Genomic DNA, 22,173 nt, shown 5'->3' on the forward strand with positions numbered 1-22,173 from the left:
AATATGTAATTCCTTTCTACCTCTGTCGCTATGACCCGCCTCTTCTTTCATACCCCCCCCCTCCCGTGGAAGGGGGTCCGGGACTTTGACACGCACCCACATTACTCTGTTCCCCATTCCAACTTCTAAAATTATATCTATTCCTGATTTTACAAAAACAAAGTAATATCATACGTACATACATAATTCGGAAACGTATAAGCCCCCCTCGGAATCAAAATCGAGGGCAACTGTATACGTAATAGGTTCTCTTAAAGAAGAAGAAATAAAGTTACGTAGTAAGAAAAGGGGAGGGGGAGGTCAAATGTTTCTGCAGAATCTCTACCATACCAAGATGTAAAAAAAAAAAAAATAAGAAAACGTTTATGTATACATTTCAACGCGGCCCGGTCTAACATTGGCTGGCTGTATGATGATGATTTTGGGGAATTCGAAATTCTCAAACTGGCATCCATGGATGGTGCATGCAGCAAGCAGTCGACGCGGAGGCCAATGCCTTCCAGCTAACGTAAAAACGTATAACCTCCTCCTCACACAGTTCAGTTTTTTGGCGCCTTTTTAAAAGGACCCGCATTCCGAGTTTACCAAAGTTTCGATGGCATGCCATCTTTTACGAGCTAGTTGCACGCGCTCAATTGTCTTTAATAAATATTAGTGCGCGCGCGACAACGTTTTCCTAACGGATTTAAGTTTGTGTATTTCCCCAAGCTTAACTGACGTCTTAATAAATAGTTCTCCCAAAGGATAAGCACGCCAACCAGAGATGCTGTGGAGAGTAAACATTGCGGAGCGGAATTTGAGCTGCAAAATGAACCAAATAACGTTCAAATCGGTTGAAAATTAAGCGAGTTATTTAAAGAATTGTGAAACGAAAAAAAAAATAATAATTAAAATCATTTATAGCTGACGTCATTTTGACGTATTCTAATAACGTTTTACTAGTTATCCGACTTAGAGCGCGTTTTGAGCTGCAAAATGAACCAAATAACATTGAAATCGGATTAAAATTAAGCGATTTATTTAAAATATTGTGAAACAAACAAAAAAAAAATAATTATTAAAATCATCTTCTGACGTCATTTTGACGTATTCTAATAACTTTTTACTAGTTATCCGACTTAGAGCGCGTTTTGAGTTAAATGAACCAAATAACTTTGAAATCGGAGTTATTTAAAAAATTGTGAAAAAAAAATAAAATTATTAAAATAATTTTTCTCGCGTATTTTAATAACTTTCTTACTAATTATCCGATTTCTATGTGAATAATCTCATATTAAAGCTCGGATTACGTTTTATAAGAATCCGGCACTTATTTCACGACGAATATACGAGGCACTTGTCCTTTAAGTATGACGTCATAACCCCCCCCCCCCCTCTCCGTTTTTTTTTTCTTCCACAAACATCTGCTAAATTAAGTGAATTTATAAATTCAAGGTTCAATTTTCTCGTCGCCGCCACTATCGTATAGTTTCGTCGTCGTTCGTGTGGGTTTTCGCTTTTATAATAAAACAGTACACAGAAAAAAGTTATTTAACTTTTAGAGAGACGCGTGTTAGCGCTCGTGCTTGTTCAACGTTGCGTGAAAATGTACGACGCGTTTATGAAGATACGCGGCGTACAAAAGTTAGTAATGGTCTATGTCATGTAATATAATGAGTGCTTTTCTAAGCCTCATTCGGTTTTAAGCGGAGAAAGAAGATGTTTTCTTAATTGGAAGTGCGCAGGTAAAAAAGGGTGTGGTTTTTGCCCACCACTCTGTAAAAGAAAAAAAAAAGAAAAAAAATTTGCGCCTTTTTTTTGGCGGGTATAGTGACTCTGGCTTGGTCTCGAGAGATTCGGTATTTCAGTGATCCACCTAGCGCCTTCGGTTTCTGGCGCGCGAAAATTTTAGCGCGTTTTTCGTCGCGTGGTTTAGATTTTTATTTATTTTAACATAAAGTGACGTAATAATGCGCGTGGTTTTGACATCATCAGTGCCATTTTGGATTAAGTGAAGTGATTGATATAAGTGTGTTGACCTGACCTTTTTGTTAACCCAAAAAGGTGTAGGGTCAAATATGGCCTTGCCGAAGGGAAATCCTCAAAAGAGGGATCAAGTTATGAATGGTTTACTGGCAGAGTTGCAGAAGAATCAATTGTTTTTAAGGTTGAATTGAATTCATTGATCTCTTTGCTATGTTTTGCACTATTATAAATTTTTTTGCGATGTAAATACGTAAGGAATTATGCTTAGTGGGTTTAATTACTTAAACCAACCAGGCCTAATTTAATTACTTAAAGTTATGGTTATTCATTATTCGAAACGTAATAGGTGGTTTTGTAATGAAATTTCTAGCGCTCACTTTTATGTGGACTTTAATATTAAATTGCGGGTTTTAACATAAAAGTTAACGTAAATTAGGCTTAGCAAAAACTAATTCATTTCAATAGGTGTTAAATTAAATCCTATTCCATGTAATTTTCGACATAATCATAATTTATAAACATTTGAAAACTATAAGGGCGATTTTTAGTCTCAAAAGTTAGGATTGGAGCGTTTTACCTTTGCATAACCCCTTAGAGTTAATTAAGAAACTCAAAGACAATGATTTCTAATTTAATTAAGGGGCCAAAGTAAAACACTAATTATAACTTTTCAACGGTGTCCATAGCGGTAAAATGTCATTGAACACTTTGGACTTAAAATCGCCCTGTATTAACCCCGTGTTTTGACACGTTACTAGACTTTCCCGATTTATTTTTAGAAAATGAACTAAATTTTCGTAATATAAATTAACATTTCCGCATATATAATAATCATAATAATATCTTATCAATTAATTCTTTCCAATCAATAAATTAAAACTGATAAAAAATGTTATTTTTATTTTCATTTATAGTTTCGGCAAACGTTCAGGAGGCGGTGGACGACGTATGAATGAATGTCTAATCTTGGAACCTTCGGAAATGATCGTGGTAAGCCAAACTTTTAATATTAAGGTATTATATTTAATTCCCGCCATTTTTGAAATGGGCGCGAAATTATCTCGCGCGTGAAGATGCGATGCAGAAATTCCTTTCTGGGGTTTCGAAATCGTTTCGTCTTCGTAAACGTTTAGTATCTCGGTAATGAACAACCAACTACCATCCAATTGGAACCATAAACCAGTTTTTCTAGGGACTCTAAGACTGAATACTTCAGTATTTTGGTTAACTTAAAACATTTCGCGCCATTTTTACGCGCCAAATATTTTCCCGCAATGTTTATTTTCATTATATTCGTTTCGTGACACGTGGAAATTGAGAAAGCTGATATTAGAAGCTGAATAAGTCCTCTAGAGACCCAAGTAGCGTCAACGTTAAATAAACACAACAGTGTTGGCTCTGTTAAAGGTACTTGGGCACCTGCTATAACGACGACAACGCGAGTTCAGCTAACGCGAAAACCACCCCGCCTTCTTCGTCCTACTGGACGTTACGTTTTCGCTCGATAAATGTCCGACATTTTCCTCCCACCAATTTTATTCGATGTACTATGAATAATTCCTCATTTATTCTTGAATATTGAAAGTATTGGGGTAATTCCGTAAAACCAGAAGTTCATAAGATATGTAAAATGGCGGAGAATATTACACCACCGAGTGGCTATATGGGCCTGTAACCTTTAGTAAGCTCTTTATATAAACAAATTCTATAAATTAAAACAGGAATGCATATAGCCATTAGTTCATAAAATATGTTCCATAAGTTTGTTACTGGTTACAAACTGAAGCTTGTCATGAAGTGAGTGAGGTAGGTCATAGATTCGAGGTAAAGCGAATACGCCTGGTGAGGCTCTGTCAAAGGCTTAGTAATGCAGACTAAATAGGACGGTTAGGACTTAGATGGAAGTCCTGCAAAATTAACCGAATGTAGGACTTCAATTCTCGCTAGTCGTTCTCTAGTAACTAGCTTTCAGTAAGTCTCTAGCATTACGAAGTATAGGTAGTGTCGTACTTATGGAACGCATCTTACAAATAATTAATTATTCCTTGGATAGTTGAATAAATTCATAGATATCAGGATAAATACGTGAATATCACGTGATCACACCCACGCGGCGAATATGTCTACGACTCTCTAGAACGGCCAGCGCCTGTACATTAAACGTCAGGCTTCTGGTTTATATAGCTTCCCGCCCATGCCCATCGGTCGTTGTACCTACCATAAATATTGACCCCTTTGCGATGACCTTTAGGCTACCGTACGCCGGATTGGCTAATTAACGCCGTATTGTAGTAGTGCAAAGGTATACATTAACATTTTGACGGGGAAACTCCAGTCCAGTGGGTGTGAAATAGAATTAAAGCTATAGATCGATAACAACATGGTTGCAAATTGTCAAATGCTATAGTTCAGCGTTCGATTAAGGGTTTCTGTCAAGCTTATGCCTATAGATTTATGTTTAGGCTAAAATTAGGCGTTATTGTAGAATATTATAAGTTGTAGTTATAAAGTGTTGCCACCATTTTGTTGGCATTGTTACAAGCTAAAAAAATAATATTATAACTCCTTTATCATAATTAAGCCTCATTGTCAGTCTTAATTAGGAAAATCGCTAATTAAACCATCCTTATTATTATTACCCTCGCTTCTATGATTTTAATTACGCAATGCGCAATATTACGCTAACATGCCTGCGTAAATTAGCAAACGCTAAAGAACTAGTTTTTATATTACATATTGGCTTAGAAAAATTTTGAGGGTTTTTTTCTGTTAACAAACATTAGAAATTCTAAAGCGGTTTGACTTAATTTCCAACTGAAACCTGTATTCTTAATTAATATATACACCTACCTTAGTACCACACACTTAAGCTTAATTATCTGGATTTTAGAACGTTCGGAAAATTGTTTGACTAAAAATTTCCATCGAAAAACAGGTTTATTAATGCAAATTTTGACTCAAACTAAGACTCGGAAAAGATTATATTTAGTTCTTCAATTTGTCAATAGGTGGCGCTATTGCATCGGCAATTTTCATTGAGTCGATTCGTTTTTAGCTTCACCTCGTATATTCGATGTGAAGTATTGTGAAAGAAATTCGTAGTAGTAGTAGTTGTTGCTGTAGTAAACTTTTTCTTAATTTGTTTCGACTGTGGTGATATTATTACTGAATAAATAGGGAAGCATTGTTAGTTACATTTGGGAATTGGATTATGGTTAAGGTTATGAAACAATTGAACTTAATTTACCGTTATAGAAAATGTTTATTGAATAAACTGTGAAAATATTGATTTTTACCACAAATATATCTAGTTAGATGTGGTTAATATTAGGGCGGATTTCGAAGGACCTCTTGTTTCCCCTTCAGTGCTATTCTTAAAGGTTTGGTATACGAGATGAATGGGCTTCTATTGAAAGACATACACCACATGGCTCTCTCTACTTTTGAACACTGTATTTTCGGTTTTTGTTTCTCTCCAGAACAGTTCTTAAGAATTCTTCAAGTAGTATAGAAGAATATACAGTATATAGTGCTTTTTTATTGTACTTCGTATAACAGTAAATTTTATTCACATCCCATTTTTAAAAGCCTTTCAGACAAGCCCCCCTTATCGCAAGTTTTATAAATTATAATGGTGTATTCAAATATATATTAAAATTTATAGTGCCGAGTGGGTAGTGTACTAGAAACTAAGTTTTAACGTATATTGAAATTTTCTACGTATGAATATTTAAATTACAATGCATTTGAAAAGGGTTATTTTTCACGTGACTTTTATCTAACTACCCACGCGCTTTCTATAAATATCCGCCATTTTGTTACTTCGATTATTCGTGCCCTTTAACTAAGAAGGATACTAAATTTAAAGGGTCTTTTCAAGTGGCCCCCGAGTGTTACGAGCAATTTGTCGTTAGACGTTAATCAATTAGATATAGTCCAGTAGTCAAAAAAGTGCTAATACGATGCGAGAATTTTGAGATAAAACGCGTTTTATTTCAAGAAGCCAAGGCTTAGGTCTTTAATTTAATTTTCTGTCTATCCGATGAGCTTGAGATAGAGAGGAGGGCACTTGTCAATAAGACCGTCTCGACTCTTACGTCTCTTTTTGATTACGTTTTGAAAGAGGGGTCGGTAAAGTGTCCCCTTAGTGGTCCTTCCTTCTCGAAATGGGACTTGGGTGAGAGCGGGATCCAAATCTAATAATCTCTCTCGTGGCAAAACAAATAGTGTGAGGCATAGAAAATGTCGACAAAAAGGTGTTATAAAATTGATTGTAAATATGAGTTATATTAGGCCTAACCTTTGACCTCGTTGGTTAAAGGAGTATACCCCTATTTATGTACAAAATGGGATACTTTCTATTCCTTGTCGTTTATTTTCTATGGTCCCCCATGCCCAAGAGACTTGTAAAAATAGCTCATACTCTCCTTTAGCTTTTAGCCTTTTGATACTGATTTGATTAAAACCCAGTGCGCCAAAGATAGGGATGGAAGTAAAGTAAAGAGCGCCAGCTAGCATCGTCTGACCAAAGGAGCTTGTCTCTATAATTCTGTACGTGATTTAATGAAATTCGATTATGCAAATTAAGCATACTACTAAAATTACTTTCTATATGACCTTAAACATTTGACCTCCACCCGGTGAGTCATCCATCTATTCTTTTGTAGAAGGAACAATTTTATTGTGAGAATACCTAAATCGTTAAAAAGTTTAATTATAAAAATTACAATAATTCCCTTTGTCTTCGAATTAAAAATTAGAAATTGCTATAAAATGGTTTATCTTGAATGCACGCAAAGTAATCATCCAATATCTTGAGTGTACTGCTTTTATACTTAAGAGTATTTCTTTATCAATACATCAATGCGCCGGTTGTAATTAAGGATTTGGTAATTATTTTAGGAGATTTTTATATCAAATATCTCAAAATTAAAGGAAAGGGCCATGCTTGAATTTTTATTTATTTTCATTTAAAGGGGTATTGAAAATGAATAATACTTCAATTGGAACCACGTGTCTATCTACAATATTATAGAAAATATGAACAATTAAGTTAAATTACTTTAGCCTTTGCGTTAGGCCTATGAAGCAGACGACATTGGGGGTATAAAATTCTATTGGACGACTAGTACCACGTGACCTAATGGTCTAATACCCTGGCTGCACATAATAACTTATATTTAATCAAGAAGCGATATCTAGTTTATTAGGGAGAAGATATGCCTAAGTAATAAGTATTCGTGCGCCATAGTCCTAGTCCCCCTTTCAAAATACAAGGGGGACGTAAAAGGAGGCCGGGCTATTTCGCCGCCTCTCCTCAGTCGGAAAATATGACTGTAATTTTCGTCATTCGCGTCGCGCTGACGTGAGTTTTCAAGAACCAATGAGATAGTTGCTGGTTGTAATTTAGAGGCGGGGATTAACTACGGACCTACGTCTTTTGGACTGGAGATAAAGCTGGAAATGTGGGGCTAATTATACCTTCTCCCTAATAAACTAAATATCACTTCTTTATTTAATTATGAATCTCCAAAGCGTTAATATTATTACTTTAGTCCGCGCTTTAGTCTCCCTTTAAGGGCGTATGCACCCCTTTACCCAAAATAATGGGAAAGTTCCATTAGAAGGTTTTCGAATGTACTCTGGGATATAATCACCTCTTAATTGTCTCTTAATGGCCTTTAAGAAAAGGGGTTCAAAAGGAATATTAGTTTTTGGTAAATATATATATAAAAAGAATGTATATGGTCTGTAGAAGTTCTCATGCTTTGTAGAGTGTTCTAAGACGGGCGTCTCTGTCGTCATATGACATTTTAAACTTTTTTTTTCTTTTTGATAGTATTTAAAAAAAAGGAGATTAATGGTTGAGTTAAGATTAAGAAATTCCTCTAATGACGTTCCTAGACGTCTAGAGGATAACAAACATTTTAATTGAGTTAAAATAACCCTCGCTCTTGTTGAATTTTATACGGTTAGACGTAGGTGTTTATTTTTTTGGTTTAATACGAGGGGATAATCACTGTTTAAGTCCCTGTACAGTCAAAGCTACCGCCGTGTACACTTATTACACTGAGTGTGACCTGCCCCTCGATTTAATATGGGAGTTTTTGAGACGAAACTAAATTTATTTCAAAATAGTTTAAAATGTAAGAATAGAAATTTTTTTACAAAAATTCTAGGAAATTTAGTTGATTATTTGAAAAGTATTCCATTAATAATTAACAACTGAGCTACTTTATAGTTAAATATTTATGAAGAAAATCACTTTTTAATATCAAGATAAATAATTAAACAAGGATCACGTGGGCCATTGGTTAACCGATTTAGCTATCATATTTCCCTTACAGTAGATGTTAATAGTGTCGATGTGTGATGTGAGGCTGCATTTAATAAATTTGCAAACAAAAAGTATTATTTAATAGGTATAATATATTTTAGATATCTATGAATAAATCTAGTTAGAAATACTACAAAGGGAGGCCGAATATAGATATATTTGAACCAGTCAATTGTAAAATACTATAGAATACTATATCGACCACCGTATAGAACATTTCAAAAGGCGGAATTCATAGAAGTATATATTTTTTTTTACAATTTTGAACAACAGGAAACGGGTCGTTACCATTCCCTTGGAAGGAAGAAGTCGCCAGGGGGTGTACGGTGGTAATAAGGGCCCTTTCTAGTCAGTTAGGGGGAAGCCCTACGCTTTATTACAACTTCTGTCTTAAAGGGGGACGCGCTACTAGCTCCTTTCCTCCTCAAAAAAGGTCTATTTCTTTCCCCCTCCTCCTCTCCCCATCTCTGAAAGATTCAAAGAAATCGCGTCTCAGTCTGAACCCGTGGATGCGATGTGGTGCCGGTCGTGTAGCGGCTAAGCTAACAGCTCGCGGCTTCTCACCGGCTCTTGTTAAAATCAGTGGCTAGTTAGATAGCAGCAAACCTTCTTCTAGTTGTCCGTAAAACAATAGTTTTTTAAATGGGAAACCTTTGTACGTACCACTAGAAAACCGGCCATGCGAGACCGAACCAACACGCTCTCTACAACTAGGAAGTTTCAGTTTTGAGACAGAACTCGCGTCGACTCTGTAGGGTGCGAGATTGCGTGCTTTTATCTCTCCGCTTTTCTCAGAGTTTACTTATCAAAAAAGGGCGCCAATCGTGATTTAAATCGCGTTAAAGATGTGTTTCGTAAGAACAGTCAGCGTTTTAAGTCTAATTTTACCGATTTAAAGCCAAAAAACGCGTTTAATTTGTATCAAAATGATGGTTAGGCTTAGCGAAAAGTAGGCTACAGACTACAGTCCGTTCGGTTTCGGGATTTGAGTCGTGAACGGTCGTTTTCTTAAGCCTTGGTCATGTTTTGTTCGCGAGTTTTTCATCTTTTTGAATTTGTGCGTGGAGTCTCGCGATTTTCTTATGATCTGAAGAAAAATTTGGGATTAACCTAAGCCTAAATTTTGTGTGTACGTGTTTCTTTTTATTTTGAAATCTATAAAACTATTTGGATTACCATAAATTATTACAAAACCATGGATGAATTACCGGTGAGTTTATAAAATTTAACCTAAGCGCAATTAGGGTTTGTGGGGGTGAAGGTTTTCTTGGAAATTTATCATTTCGCAACAATATTATTCGTGAGAAACTTTATTATTGTTCAAAGTTGTTTTTTAAATTTTTTCGAACTTCCTGCGGGCCTTCGGTATCCGTGATTCATACATACGGTTGGGTTCATTTTACAATCAAGGGGGGTGGATTAAACGAATTCTAGAATTCCTTGAGAAGTTAAGATTATTAAGTATTCATTTCTAGGCGTTTTAGAATTTTGAGTGCCATTCAGAAGGACAATGAAGGGGGGGGATAGGAAATTTTAAAGGGAGTTTAACCCTTTTCTAGATATCTTTTTGTACAATATATTTTTGCAACTAAGATCATCTATGGTGTTGGTAGAAATTGGTATACACCATTATAGACCACTTTAAGAAGGTGATACTCCCTTTACTAACAGGCTATTATAATATTTAAATGACAGGAAAGTACTGGCTGGATATTATCATAGCTCGAAGTTCCGTTTAAATTGTAACAGATTAAAAGTTATTCATTCATTTAACACTTAAACTGGTGCCATTAATACAGAGGTATAAATGTTTTCCCATGCATTCTAAAGTCCGTTTTTATATTTTTTTCTAACCATTGTTTTGAAAAATGGTTTTATAGTTCTGGGGTTGTCGATTCGAATTAGGCCTAGTTTCTAGTGTCGACCCTCCAAAAATTCAACCCTCCCCCAACGTTTGATAATATTTTATTTAATAATTCCTTCTGTTTATAGGAAATTATGAAACTAGGGTGTGAGTTCCGTATAGTTACGCAAATTGAGGGCGTTTTATGTTTAAATTCGTTTCGTACCTTGCTCGATAAATATCTGTGCCTCCCCCTAAAAATATACACTTAATTACTTTTCGATTTGTAATAGTGTCTATGACCTGATGAAATCGTTTATTAGCCTTAAAGGGAGGGTGAAGTGGCTTATTATCGATTCTTGCGGTTTAACACAGTGCAGCGTTGTCAGGCCTTCTTGTTGTAAGTCACGTTGGTCAGGTTCTGATTCAAACTGAACTGCTAGCCTTTCTCCCCTGAATCTCTTGACTGACTAACGACCTGGCAACACTGTATACAATTTAGATGAACTTATTTAGTGTATTTCACTGTTCCTTTAGTCATAATTAGCTATAACCCTTTACTGGTAATGAATTTAATATAATTTAATCAGTAGACTTCCGTTTAAAATAATATTAGCTCAACCTATTACGTCATGAAACCGTAACTTATCCCTGGGCTTCATTAATACATCCAGATTAATATAGTAGTGGCAGTCTCCCAATTTTGACTATATTAAAGTCTATGGGCTAATAACACGGGGTGCTACTAGTCTATATACACAAGGCACATATTTGCTTTGTCTTTAAAAATGAATTTTAATACTCTAATTGTATTTGTAATATAAGAATGTCCCACATTCTTATACATTTCGGAATTTTCTTATTACGAAACAAAGATGAAAGAAAACACGCTCCTACAGAACGTGATATTTACCCCGGCTTATATTAAAAGGTCAGAGGTTATTATAGGAAAAGAGCCGGCGTAGGAACCCACGCATTTTATCGACATAAATTGGTTTCATCCTGCTTGCTTTTGCGTTTTGCTCTGTCGGAGAACCTTCCTTGATAATTTAGAGAAGTTAAAAAGTAAATTGCGTTATTTTGAGTATATACTAGGCTTAGTGCGAGAGAGAACAGATGAAGCAACGGAGAGTAGAGAGCAGTTGTTTTTACTCCTATGGTGTTTAACATTGAGTGTTAATCCGCCGTAGCTTACCTTAGTTTGCAAACTGCTCTTGAAGTTTAACAAAACTATGCTTAGTGTCCCTAAAGGGTTTTTCTTTTCTTTGCTCTTACCTTAATGTTGCTTAAAGAGAAAGATGACAACCTTGGAACTGATTAGAACTGAAATGACTCTCTACACTCATTATTAGTTCAAACTATTTATATGTATAATTGCGTTCAATCCAAAATATTTAAATTTAATCATTCAGTAATCCGAATTATACTAAAAATATCAACTCCTTCGTTCATAAGGGTCAAGAAAATCGTTAGTTCGTGTGATTTTTGGTAAACAAATAAATAAACAACCCGGCCCAAACAAGGAAATACAATTCTAGATCATCCATTCTTAATATAATTGTCAAAAAACCATTTGAAACGGGTAATTTGACACAGGAATTTTGTTATTTAAACCCGGTGTTCGAACAATAAAAATAATATTCTTTTGCCTGTCATTCATAATTTAAAAAAAAGTAAATAAATAACTTAGGTCCAAGAAATTCCATTTGGAAATTTGCCGCGAAAACTCGAGGTAACGTTGTCAAAACCCGCAGACAGATAAAGTAAAGCAAGGTGATTGAACTTGCCAACGTTACCTCGAAAATATATTTTTTGAAATTTAACTCGCTATTGTACAAACATCATGGCGAATGGGGTAAAATGCATAGTAAAAATACCATTTTTTTTTTATTTTTCATATAAAATAAGAAAAACTTGAAGAATTTTCGTGGTATAAATTAGGGTACGTTAGATAATAAATATAGATATCTATACGGATAAAATGTGAGATAAAATCGAAAGCCCCCGTCTTGTATGAGATATTTTTAGATTATTTGGATAAATTTACAAGAATTTAAACGAGGGGGAAACAACTACAACCACTTTAGAGGAAAAGATTGCTTAACTACTGATTTCAGACAAGAAATAATTTTATATTATTAATTTTTTTTTTTACACTTTTCAAAGAACTTTTGAAATTGAATTATTTTTATTAAATTGCTGTTTGTTTTTAGTAAGCTAATTTTAATCAATAGTAATTATCCCCTCGGTTGATTGAAGGGCCAGAATAAGAAAATAAGAAGAGGAACTAGTTTTTGTTTAAAATATTTTAAAGTTGTTTTAAAAATTCTCGAGATAATTACATAATTATAGATGATTGAAAATTACATAATAAACTTTTAAAAAAAACTTTAATATATTTTAAAATGCCTAATTTTACCACAAGTAACAAATAATCGACGTTATGTTAAAGTATGCAATAAAACATTTAAGTACTCAGTACCATTATTAAACCATTGTCACGTGATTATGCTGCTACCCCTTCCGGTCCGGAAGTGATAGGTATAAATGATGATTAAAATTAATTCTAAGAATATTACGTTATATGACGTCATTTCCATTCATAACCTTGACGTCATCGTTAATTATAAACGTTGACATTACGTATACTAATGAATGGTATAATTTGAAAACTTCTGTTAAAGTTAAACTTAATTGATACTATCCTTTCAAGTGCGATTATTTATAAATTCCGAATTAAAATTCCCATTGGGAAATTGGAGCTATAAAAGTATATAATAATGTGTTAAAATACGGTATACAGGGTTCATACAAACCTGGAAAACCTGGAAAAATCAGGGAAATTTATAATTTTTAGTAAAATTCAGGGAAATCAGGGAAATTTGCGTCAAACAGGGGCCGAGTATTTAAGCAAAATGTTCGTGAACATTCCCTCCATAGGATTAACATTACACTATACTTTGGAGGCTCAAAACTGATTATATTAGAGATACGGGGATGTCCTTTGATTATGTAATAGTCATATTTGCCCCCCCCCCCTCCTTCGTTAACATTTGCTCCATAGGATGCTCCATATACGGGAAAAACCTGGAAAACTCAGGGAAGTATATGGGGGAAAAACCTGGAAATCTCAGGGAAATTGTGTTTTCCAAAAGTTGTATGAACCCTGGTATAGTAATTTTTGGGAAACTGCCAGGATGACTTCCGCGATTGATGGTCCGATAAATGAAAACCCCTTATTCCTTCTTAGTTCCACCCCGCTCTGGTCTCGCAAATGGACGGCATATCCTTTAATTTTGGCCAAATGAAACTGACGCGCGAAATCCCCTACAGAGTAATCAGAAAATGGGCATTACCAAGCTCGTTTTAATAACCAACCACCACCTATAAGCATCGTTAAGTTTAGAACTAGAGCCATGCTGAGAGAGAGAAGGAGATAGGTGTATTTGCTTTGCCCAAAATGAAAGTTTAGTAATTGCTGTTTTGCGGATTGCAAAAGTGCTTCGGACTCTAGTTTTAATAGGGTAACATACATACCTTTTGAATAAATTGGAGAAAATTTAGGGTTCTATTGGTAATGGGGTGTATATATTTAATTCAAACTAGGAGGATTGATACCATTTGCACCAGGAGGCCAGGGTAAGTTGGCGTGCAAAGTGCAGTACCATGTAGCCTCGCCTCCTGGCTGTTGTAAATGGTATCAATACTCCTAGTCTGAAAAATATGTATTTAGGATGTCCCTTGGCCTTAGGTCAAAATTTTGGTCCTACCATGCCATTTTTGTAACACCCTGTATACCATACATAACCTGATACTGTAGTATAACACCTCGGTTGTCATGACTACCTGTTACTGTAGCGCCGTATTTTGTTTGTGTAAGGTCAGGTGACGTCATTATTAATAATTATAATAACACACCGCTATAGTGGTTTTGCAATATGTTATGTTTCGAAACCTTTTTTATTTTTATTTCATGGTATTTAATAGTATAGTGGTATTATAAATGGCCATTTAGTTATGGCACTTAAAAAACAGTGACGTGTTTACCCCCGTATATCTTAATAAGCCATTACTAAGTCTAATTTATTAATCTCTCAGAGATCATAGCAATAAGGAAAACAGCCTAGACCTTGAATTATAATTTTTTTTTATTTTTTTGAAATTTTGTGACTTGTTGTGAAATCAATCCACTTAGTCACTGATATGAGTGTATGTTTGGAAATTCTGAATATTTGATTCTAAAACTGTTGTTTTGTAGGAAAGTTGACTAGATTTATTTGTTAAATGCGTTTTAATCGACGCCATCTTGAACTTTAATGATGGTCAGATATGTTACTTAAAGTTCAAACATAGTCATAGTCGTGTGATTATTTTTGAAATACAGATTCTGTATTAGTCATCGTCTTTTTCTTTAAATATGTTAGAAATTTTATCATAAACTATGATGACTAAATTATCCGCTTCATGCTTGGAAAACGTTATCCCAGAACTATTTTGCTTGTTGAACTTTTAAAAATTTATAGTGTGCACTAAAGGGGTTAAAGAAATTTATTTCCCAAGTTTCTTCAGGGTTGCCAGTAAGTTGTTATTAGAGCATCTCCTGCATGCGGGGTTCGGAACCAACTGAATTTATCTCTGAATCGAACAGAATACCATACAAGATCTTCAGTATCTATCTGTTGTGGATAGCGGAGCTTGAATTGAACTCGCTATAATGACTGGCAACACTTGTTAGCACACTGTCTTTATGTTTATATTTAAAACAACAAGTTGCGAAGTTTGCTAGTTTGGCCGCAACTTCAACATTGAAAACCAAATATACTTATACGGTCGTAAACCTTATCCATTGCGGTAAATTGACAAAAAGTTAAAACGTTTATCCCCTTTATCCCTCCATAAAAGTCATATGATTATCTGCACAATTAAAACAAAACAGGTGGAACCACCCACAGATACTTCAAATGATTCAGCGGAATCTGTATAAGAATTTGGGGTGATGAAATGTTTAGTTATTCGCTAATCCTCGAATACCTCCGTCAGTGGTGGTAGTAGATACCAAGAAGCGATATCTAATTTGCTAGGGGAGAAGGTGCGAGATGCCTAAGTATTCGCGCGCCATAGTCCCAATCCCCCTTTCAAAATACAAGGGGGGACATCAAAGGAGGCCGGGCTATTTCGCCTCTCCTCAGCAGTCTGGGAAATAGCACACTTCCTCTGGTCCAAAACCAGTTTATTAATTGCTTGGACTAGTTTTTTAATTCAAGAAGTGGGGGTTACTGGTCCTCAGGACCAGTTTATTAATTGCAAATCTATAGGAGAACAAAGGCTGGGACCAGTCCGGAGACCAGTTAAATATTTCGGGGACTAGGGGGTCACTGGTCCCAAGGACTAGTTTAAAAAATATCCTTATTTCCCAGACTGCTCCTCAGTCGGAAACTATGACTGTAATTTTCGTCATTCGCGTTGCGCTGACGTGAGTTTTCAAGAACCAATGAGATGCTGGCTGGTTGTAATTTAGAGGCGGGGATTAACTCCGGACCTACTATACGTTTAGACTGGAGATGAAGCTAGAAATGTGGCGAATTTAAACCTCCCTAGTAAACTAGATATCGCTTCTTGTAGATACAGAGTACGTACTTCGTTAGGTGGGGGTGAAATCTGCCCAAAGAAATTATCAGAGAGAGAAAGGATTAGTGGCTTTCCATCATTAATAATCCCTTTGGCAGCTAACCCTAGTTGGAAATGATTTCAATTCCCGGACCCGACGTACCACCGTGCTTTTACTTCTTCTCTTTCCCAGCCTCTAGCTTGCACTTTGATTGGCTTGCTACACTGTAACAGGAAACTGGGAGCTTTACTATCTAGCAGCGTGATGCTGGGAATCCTGGGATTGGATGGACTCTGAGAGATTGGTACAGGGGAGAATGAATCTCTCACTCACTCACTCTCATTCCAAAGATTTCAATTCAGGGTTAGCTAGCTAGCCAGCCGAGGCTTAGGTACTACTGTGTGTACATACATACATATAGGGGATTCGGAGTGAGTGCAAGGTTGATTCTATTTCTGGTTCTTTTGTTTAGCGAAATGGGATTTCTTTTATTATTACGCGCAGAATCCGGGATTGATTTTATAGAAGACATTGCCCCCATTGCTTATATATGCTATTAATCATTTGATTTCATTTGATTAACTTTATACTAGAGGATTATTTTATATCATATTAGACAAAGAGGGATTTGCATGTCCGATTAAAATTTTTACTTATCTTTTATTTATTTTATTTTATTTTCTGATTGAGTTATTAGTTTGCATGTCATCATAAGGGTACTTGTAGATATTTTTAAAGAGAGTTTAGGTTTAGTGGTATTGAAATTACGTAAAGTATGGATGATATTTATGAGTTGTTTTTGTTGAATTATATAGTTAGGAATTTAGTTATGATAATTATACTAGTTTGACCTTGAAAGCCTTTTTATGTTGATCTCCGTGACAAACCGCAGTCACTAATTATTACGAAGTAATTAGCAAAATACTAATTAATTCTTTCATTATAATAAATTGTCAAAGGCTTAAAGGACGACTTCCAGCGAAAAGGGTTCTAGCAAACTGAAAACCGAGTATTGAGACTAACAATGAAGCAACCGTGCCCCGCTAGGTCAAAAGTTGGAAGGGTTCTCGCGGCTAACTGAAAGCCGTGCAATGTGGTTCTAGCGAACTGAAGATGAACAATAGAATTCCTTTTAAATTTATTTCCTCTCGAATTTTTGCTTTCCCCTGAAGGAAATTCTCTATTGTATCTTCAGTTCGCTGCAACCACATTGCACGGCTTTCACTTAGCTAGAACCCTTCCATCTTTTGCCCCAGCGGGGATTCGAAAATCGGCACGGTCGCTTCATTGTTAGTCTCGATGCTCGGTTTTCATTTCGCGAGAACCCTTTTCGCTGGAAGTCGGCCTTTAACTGCTCAGTTAAACCTTGAACCTAACCTTTAAAACCATTTCCCTATTGGAATCTTGCTTCATTTTCTATATTTAGATCTAAACCTAAATAAATCATTGCTAAAGATTACACTTAAGTAAAGTTGTACTCGCTCCAATTAGTAAGCGCTTCGGATACCAGATTCTTAACTTATCCTTACACTCTATCTCTAAGTGGCGAATTCTGTTCGAATTCACACGATTTTAATAACAGTTTTTTTCTTTCTTCTGCATGGTCCATCCGCACTTCCAGTGTGGCAGTCTTTGTAACATATAGTCAGCCGCCAAGCCAATCCATTGGGCTTCTCGACATAGCAAGACCACTTAGCGAAAATCTATATATACTTTTGTCTTAAACGAGCAGCAAAGCTTTCTGCAGGCGAGGATTAGTTCAAGCGTGCTGTTGTAGACGTGCTATGGCTTCTCTCCCTCTCTACTTGCCACTCGTTGTCCGGCATTTAATATTGATTTTAGAGCGAGCCTGACCAAGCCTCCAGTGTTCTCCTCTCCACCCCTACATTACGTTACAGTATGACCAGTTTTAGCTTTAGCTTTTACCCAAAGGGGGATTTTCCGTCTACCAGTCCAGTCTGTACTAGTGAATCACCCCAATATATAAAGTGGAGGCTAGACGCATTTACGAATAACGTTAGTATAATCTCGATTTCCATTCTGTTACAAACTTAATCTTTGATAGAGACAGTCAAAAGAGGCCCCCTTGCTACAAAGGTTATCGCGGCTTGTAAACGCATCGAACCTTGGAAAGACAGACAAACGTTAATTTATTTCCAATTCGACCCTCTGTTTTCTATTTACGTATTTGCCATAAGAGTGACGACATTTTTTCGTTCGTATATTGTTTTGCTATAAAGTTATATCGACAAAATTTACGGCCTTGTTAAAAATGTACGACGATATAATGAAAATGCAAGGTTGCCCTTTTGCAAGGCAACGTTTGAATCGTGTTGCTGTTAGGAAAAGCGGTGGTGGTAGCCTTCTTCGTTGTTGCAATAACAGTCGTGTTGTTGCTGGCAGTTGCGCTGGTACTGAGCGGGTACCTTCTGTTGAAAAGGATTCTCTACTTGTTAATATTTGCGGAAAGGTAGAGTTTTATCATGTTTAATTGATAGCACCGTTTTATTAAATTATATGCACTTTTATTATTTGATTGGGGTGGTATATTTTTGTTTTTAATATAAGATCCAAATAAAAATTTGATTTGCATTAAAAGTAAATAAAAATAAATGATTTTAATTATATTTGCGTGTGTGATGTAAAAATTGCACAATTAATAATTCCAGATATTCTAAAAAATAAGCTTCTTTAATTGTTTATTCATTCACGGTATTTATAGAATAATCCAATTTTTGTTTTTATATAAATATATGTCCCCTGCTTAGCGACTTGTAAAAACACAATATTCCAATTTAGGAATTACACGATTTATTTTTATCCGAATATTTATTCTCAATAACAATTAATTACTTTAATATAAATAAATACTTTACAAGTAACATAAAACAAACACACCGATAACGCTGATATTGTCAACATTTATTATTTTCTACACAAACAATTATCTATAATATAAATAATATAATCTGGTATTATTTTTATCGTCTAAATTTCTTACCCAGGAAACATTCATTATATATACCTTTACATTGTTGTTGGGCCACTGCTTTTATGGAATGGATTACCTAAAAATAACTTGCACAGCATTATTTATATATTTGTTGAGTATAGACCTAAGAAAAATACACGTATACTTTTTATTATTTTTTTTCTTCCCATGAGTATTTTGAATGTTTTTCTATCGATTTTGTAGTCACTCTTGCGTGTCTTCACTTTGCTGTTAATAAGCCTGCTTTACTATATATGCCTCTTAATGATTGCATTGTATAAAACATTCCCCCTAACACATTAATAGTATAACCAAAACTATATATATGGCCCCCAGGGATTATAGTTTTCCGAGGGACCGACGAGATGCGTTTAAATTAGTATTACTCATTGGTATAAATGAGAATCCTCTCTTTGAGTTTTGCTGGGAGGGCCCCCCCTAAGACCGAGTCGAATATAATTGTGGATTCGCGAAAATCTCTTATCATTTTCGTATGTATTATTATACAAATTCGACATGGGTTCATTAAAATCCCTTGATGTTGAGTATATATTTTAGTTTGAGGTTTTCTTCGCTAATATTTAGTTCTGGTTCACTAATCATGGTGGTGCGATTGAACTTTCTGCAATTTTGTCCCTTGCAAATATATACATATATATACATATACTGACCTTGAATTATTTTTAAGTTATTCGGTATGTTTGTAAGATTTTCGCCAACTAAAAAAAAATTAGACCCAAAAATTATGAATCTTTCAATCACGTATTTATTTTTCAAATTGCCTTAATAGTGATTGCAGATAAATTGTAATAAGTGTACGTGTGATTATCCCCTCGATTTTTGAAAGGAATACCATATATAGTTTGTTTGGTATATTAGGGTCAGGAGCCCTAACTTGGAACGGTTCTAATTTGGAACACTTTTCTTTAAATCGTCAGAACTTAAGTTTTCAGAGGTTCTAATGAATATTTTAAGGGCTCATTTTGAAGATTTAAAATCTCTCTATCCATGAAACACGGCCACAAGACTCTATCATAAAATGCAGAGATACAATCATAATTAGACAACCTCATATTTTGCGTAAATATTCTTTTTTTATCTCAAGAAGTTTGAGAAAGTGTTCCAAGATAAAGAGGACTACTGACCATAGCCGAGAAATTATAAATTCGTTTTCTGATTTAGTTTTAAATTAGGTTACATTTTTTGATTTGTATACCAAAACTCTAGACTATTTTTTTGAGACCCATTGTTTATCAATTCAAACATAGTTCGTATGATTATGAAGTTTTATCACTGAAGTTTAATCGGCTTGAAAGAATTCTTGACTGAGTTATTTGTTATACAGGGTGTTTTAGACCTAATTAGATAATTATTTTTTGCATGATCTAGGCCTATATAGCTAAAATTGAAATTGTATAAGTCAACTAACTATTGGGGTCAAGGATTTTTAAATACAATTTACATTTACATGTAACAATCATTGGCTTATATACACCACCTTAACTGTCACCAATGTTAATTTACATACACCCATTTAAATATATATTTGATGAAAAATGATAGGGTTTTTGTGTTTTTCGTTTAAATAGTTTTGTAATACAGTGACATGCAATTATCCGTCCCACCATTGGAATTTTTAATTTTTTAAAAAGAGAAAATGCTTCAACCTACTATCGCTATGCCATTCCAATGATTCCACCAGAAATATATATTTGTTGAAAAGCGAAATTGCACCAATACAACACAACCCAGTTGAGAAAAAGAAAGAAAAGAAAAAGTGTATTACGTTTGTTCGTACGCTCTCACCAACCAATTCTATGTATTGGTCGTTGTTTGTTGGCTTCGTTCCAACCTAATACGCCTTTAAAAGAATTATTTTTTTTGGAAATTATAGGCTTATAGATATTTAACTTCTTATACACCCGTATAGCTGGCTTTCTTATACCCGATACATACCATATTGAGGTCAAATAGGGTTTAATGTACGTTCAAAGAAAAATTGTCGAAACGGGTTGTGGTGGTACGACTGCACTTGAATAAAGCGAGGGACACACATGCGTAAAAAATTCACGGAAAATAATAAAAAAATCGTAAACAGAATTTATTTTTCTATTCCGTTTACGTTTACGTTTCTAGTTCCGAAGCGCACTTGACTACGTAAACGAAAACATAAACGTCTTTTGCGGTGTCGAAATTTAATTGCAGTGACATCTATACGTCTGTGTCGAAAACAAAAAGGAAAACATTGCAAATGGCGTGTAAAAACAGATTAGCGGCTCTTTGCCATTTATATTCAGGTCAGCTTATGGTATTAATCGCGATATATGCAAAAGTAAAAGATAAAAAAAAGAAAAAAATATGGATGAGGAAGATATTTCAATTAAGGGACCAATATGGATTCGGTAACACGTTGATACCACAATTAAAAAATCATGATCCAGAATACTACTTCCAGTAAGTCCTGTCAAGGGTGTTTTTGTAATCAATATGTATTTCCTAATTGGTGTATATTGTTGGAGATTTATGAGAATGACTCCGGAAACATTTGAGAACATTTTGCAAAGAATTGGCCCACTCATTGAAAAGAAAACCACACGTTGGCGAGAGCCCATTACTGCCAGAAATAGATTAGCAATTACTTTAAGGTATAAATAGTTTTCCTGTATAATCTATTCATTTATTATATATTGAATTATAGGTTTTTAGCAAGTGGAGAAACGTATCGTAGCTTAAGCTACGCGTTTAGAGTTGGGCGTTCTACTATTTCTGAAATAGTCAAATCAACATGCCAGGTACGCGTAGGGATTTTGTTTTGTCTTAAATACAGTGTGTTTATACAAATAGGTTATATGGGAAACCCTCAAAACGGAATACATGATCATACCCAAGACCTCCGAAGATTGGCAGAAGGTTGCAGATGGATTTGAAACGCGATGGCAACTTCCTCATTGTGTTGGAAGTGTCGATGGAAAGCATGTGTACATGGAATGTCCCAACAATACTGGAACCTTAAATTTTAACTACAAAGGAACTTTTAGTAAAGTGCTACTTGCCGTTTCGGATTCTGTGTACAAATTTCTCATTGTCGATTTTGGCCATTATGGGTCAGAGAGCGATGGTGGTATCTTCAGAAAGTGCATGTTTGGAAAACGAGTGTTATCGAACACAATTAATCTTCCACCGGCTACTCTTTTACCAAACTCAAATATCCGTTATCCGTACTATTTCGTTGGCGACGAGGCATTTCCACTGAAGGCTAATTTAATGCGCCCTTATCCCAGGAAATCTAATTTTAATCACAACGAACGTATCTACAATTACAGGTTGAGTAGAGCTCGCCGAGTGGTGGAAAATGCATTTGGAATTCTTTCCGCAAGATTCAGAATTTTTAGACGACCCCTGAACTATGGTGAAACCGCAATACCTTT

The 22,173-nt window shown here is 35.2% G+C and overlaps 1 protein-coding gene across 10 annotated transcripts in view; it reads left to right on the forward strand.

Annotated features, from left to right (window-relative positions):
- Window positions 1-22,173, forward strand: part of LOC149651742 (rap guanine nucleotide exchange factor 6-like) — a 97,623-nt gene that overhangs the window by 55,176 nt on the left and 20,274 nt on the right. For 9 of the 10 annotated variants that reach the window (XM_089848787.1, XM_089848786.1, XM_089848789.1 and 6 more), the window contains one exon: window positions 2,880-2,955. In XM_089848787.1, the coding sequence (XP_089704913.1) occupies window positions 2,880-2,955 (76 nt within the window). Of the gene's footprint in view, window positions 1-2,879; window positions 2,956-8,791; window positions 9,513-22,173 lie in introns of those variants that run through there. The other variant, XM_089848795.1, reaches the window with a different exon arrangement.

Source organism: Phalangium opilio, unplaced genomic scaffold (genome assembly GCF_054372755.1).
Source record: "Phalangium opilio isolate 3A_F unplaced genomic scaffold, DU_Popi_V2 ptg000082l_1, whole genome shotgun sequence".
In the NCBI taxonomy this organism is placed as follows: Eukaryota; Metazoa; Arthropoda; class Arachnida; order Opiliones; family Phalangiidae; genus Phalangium; species Phalangium opilio.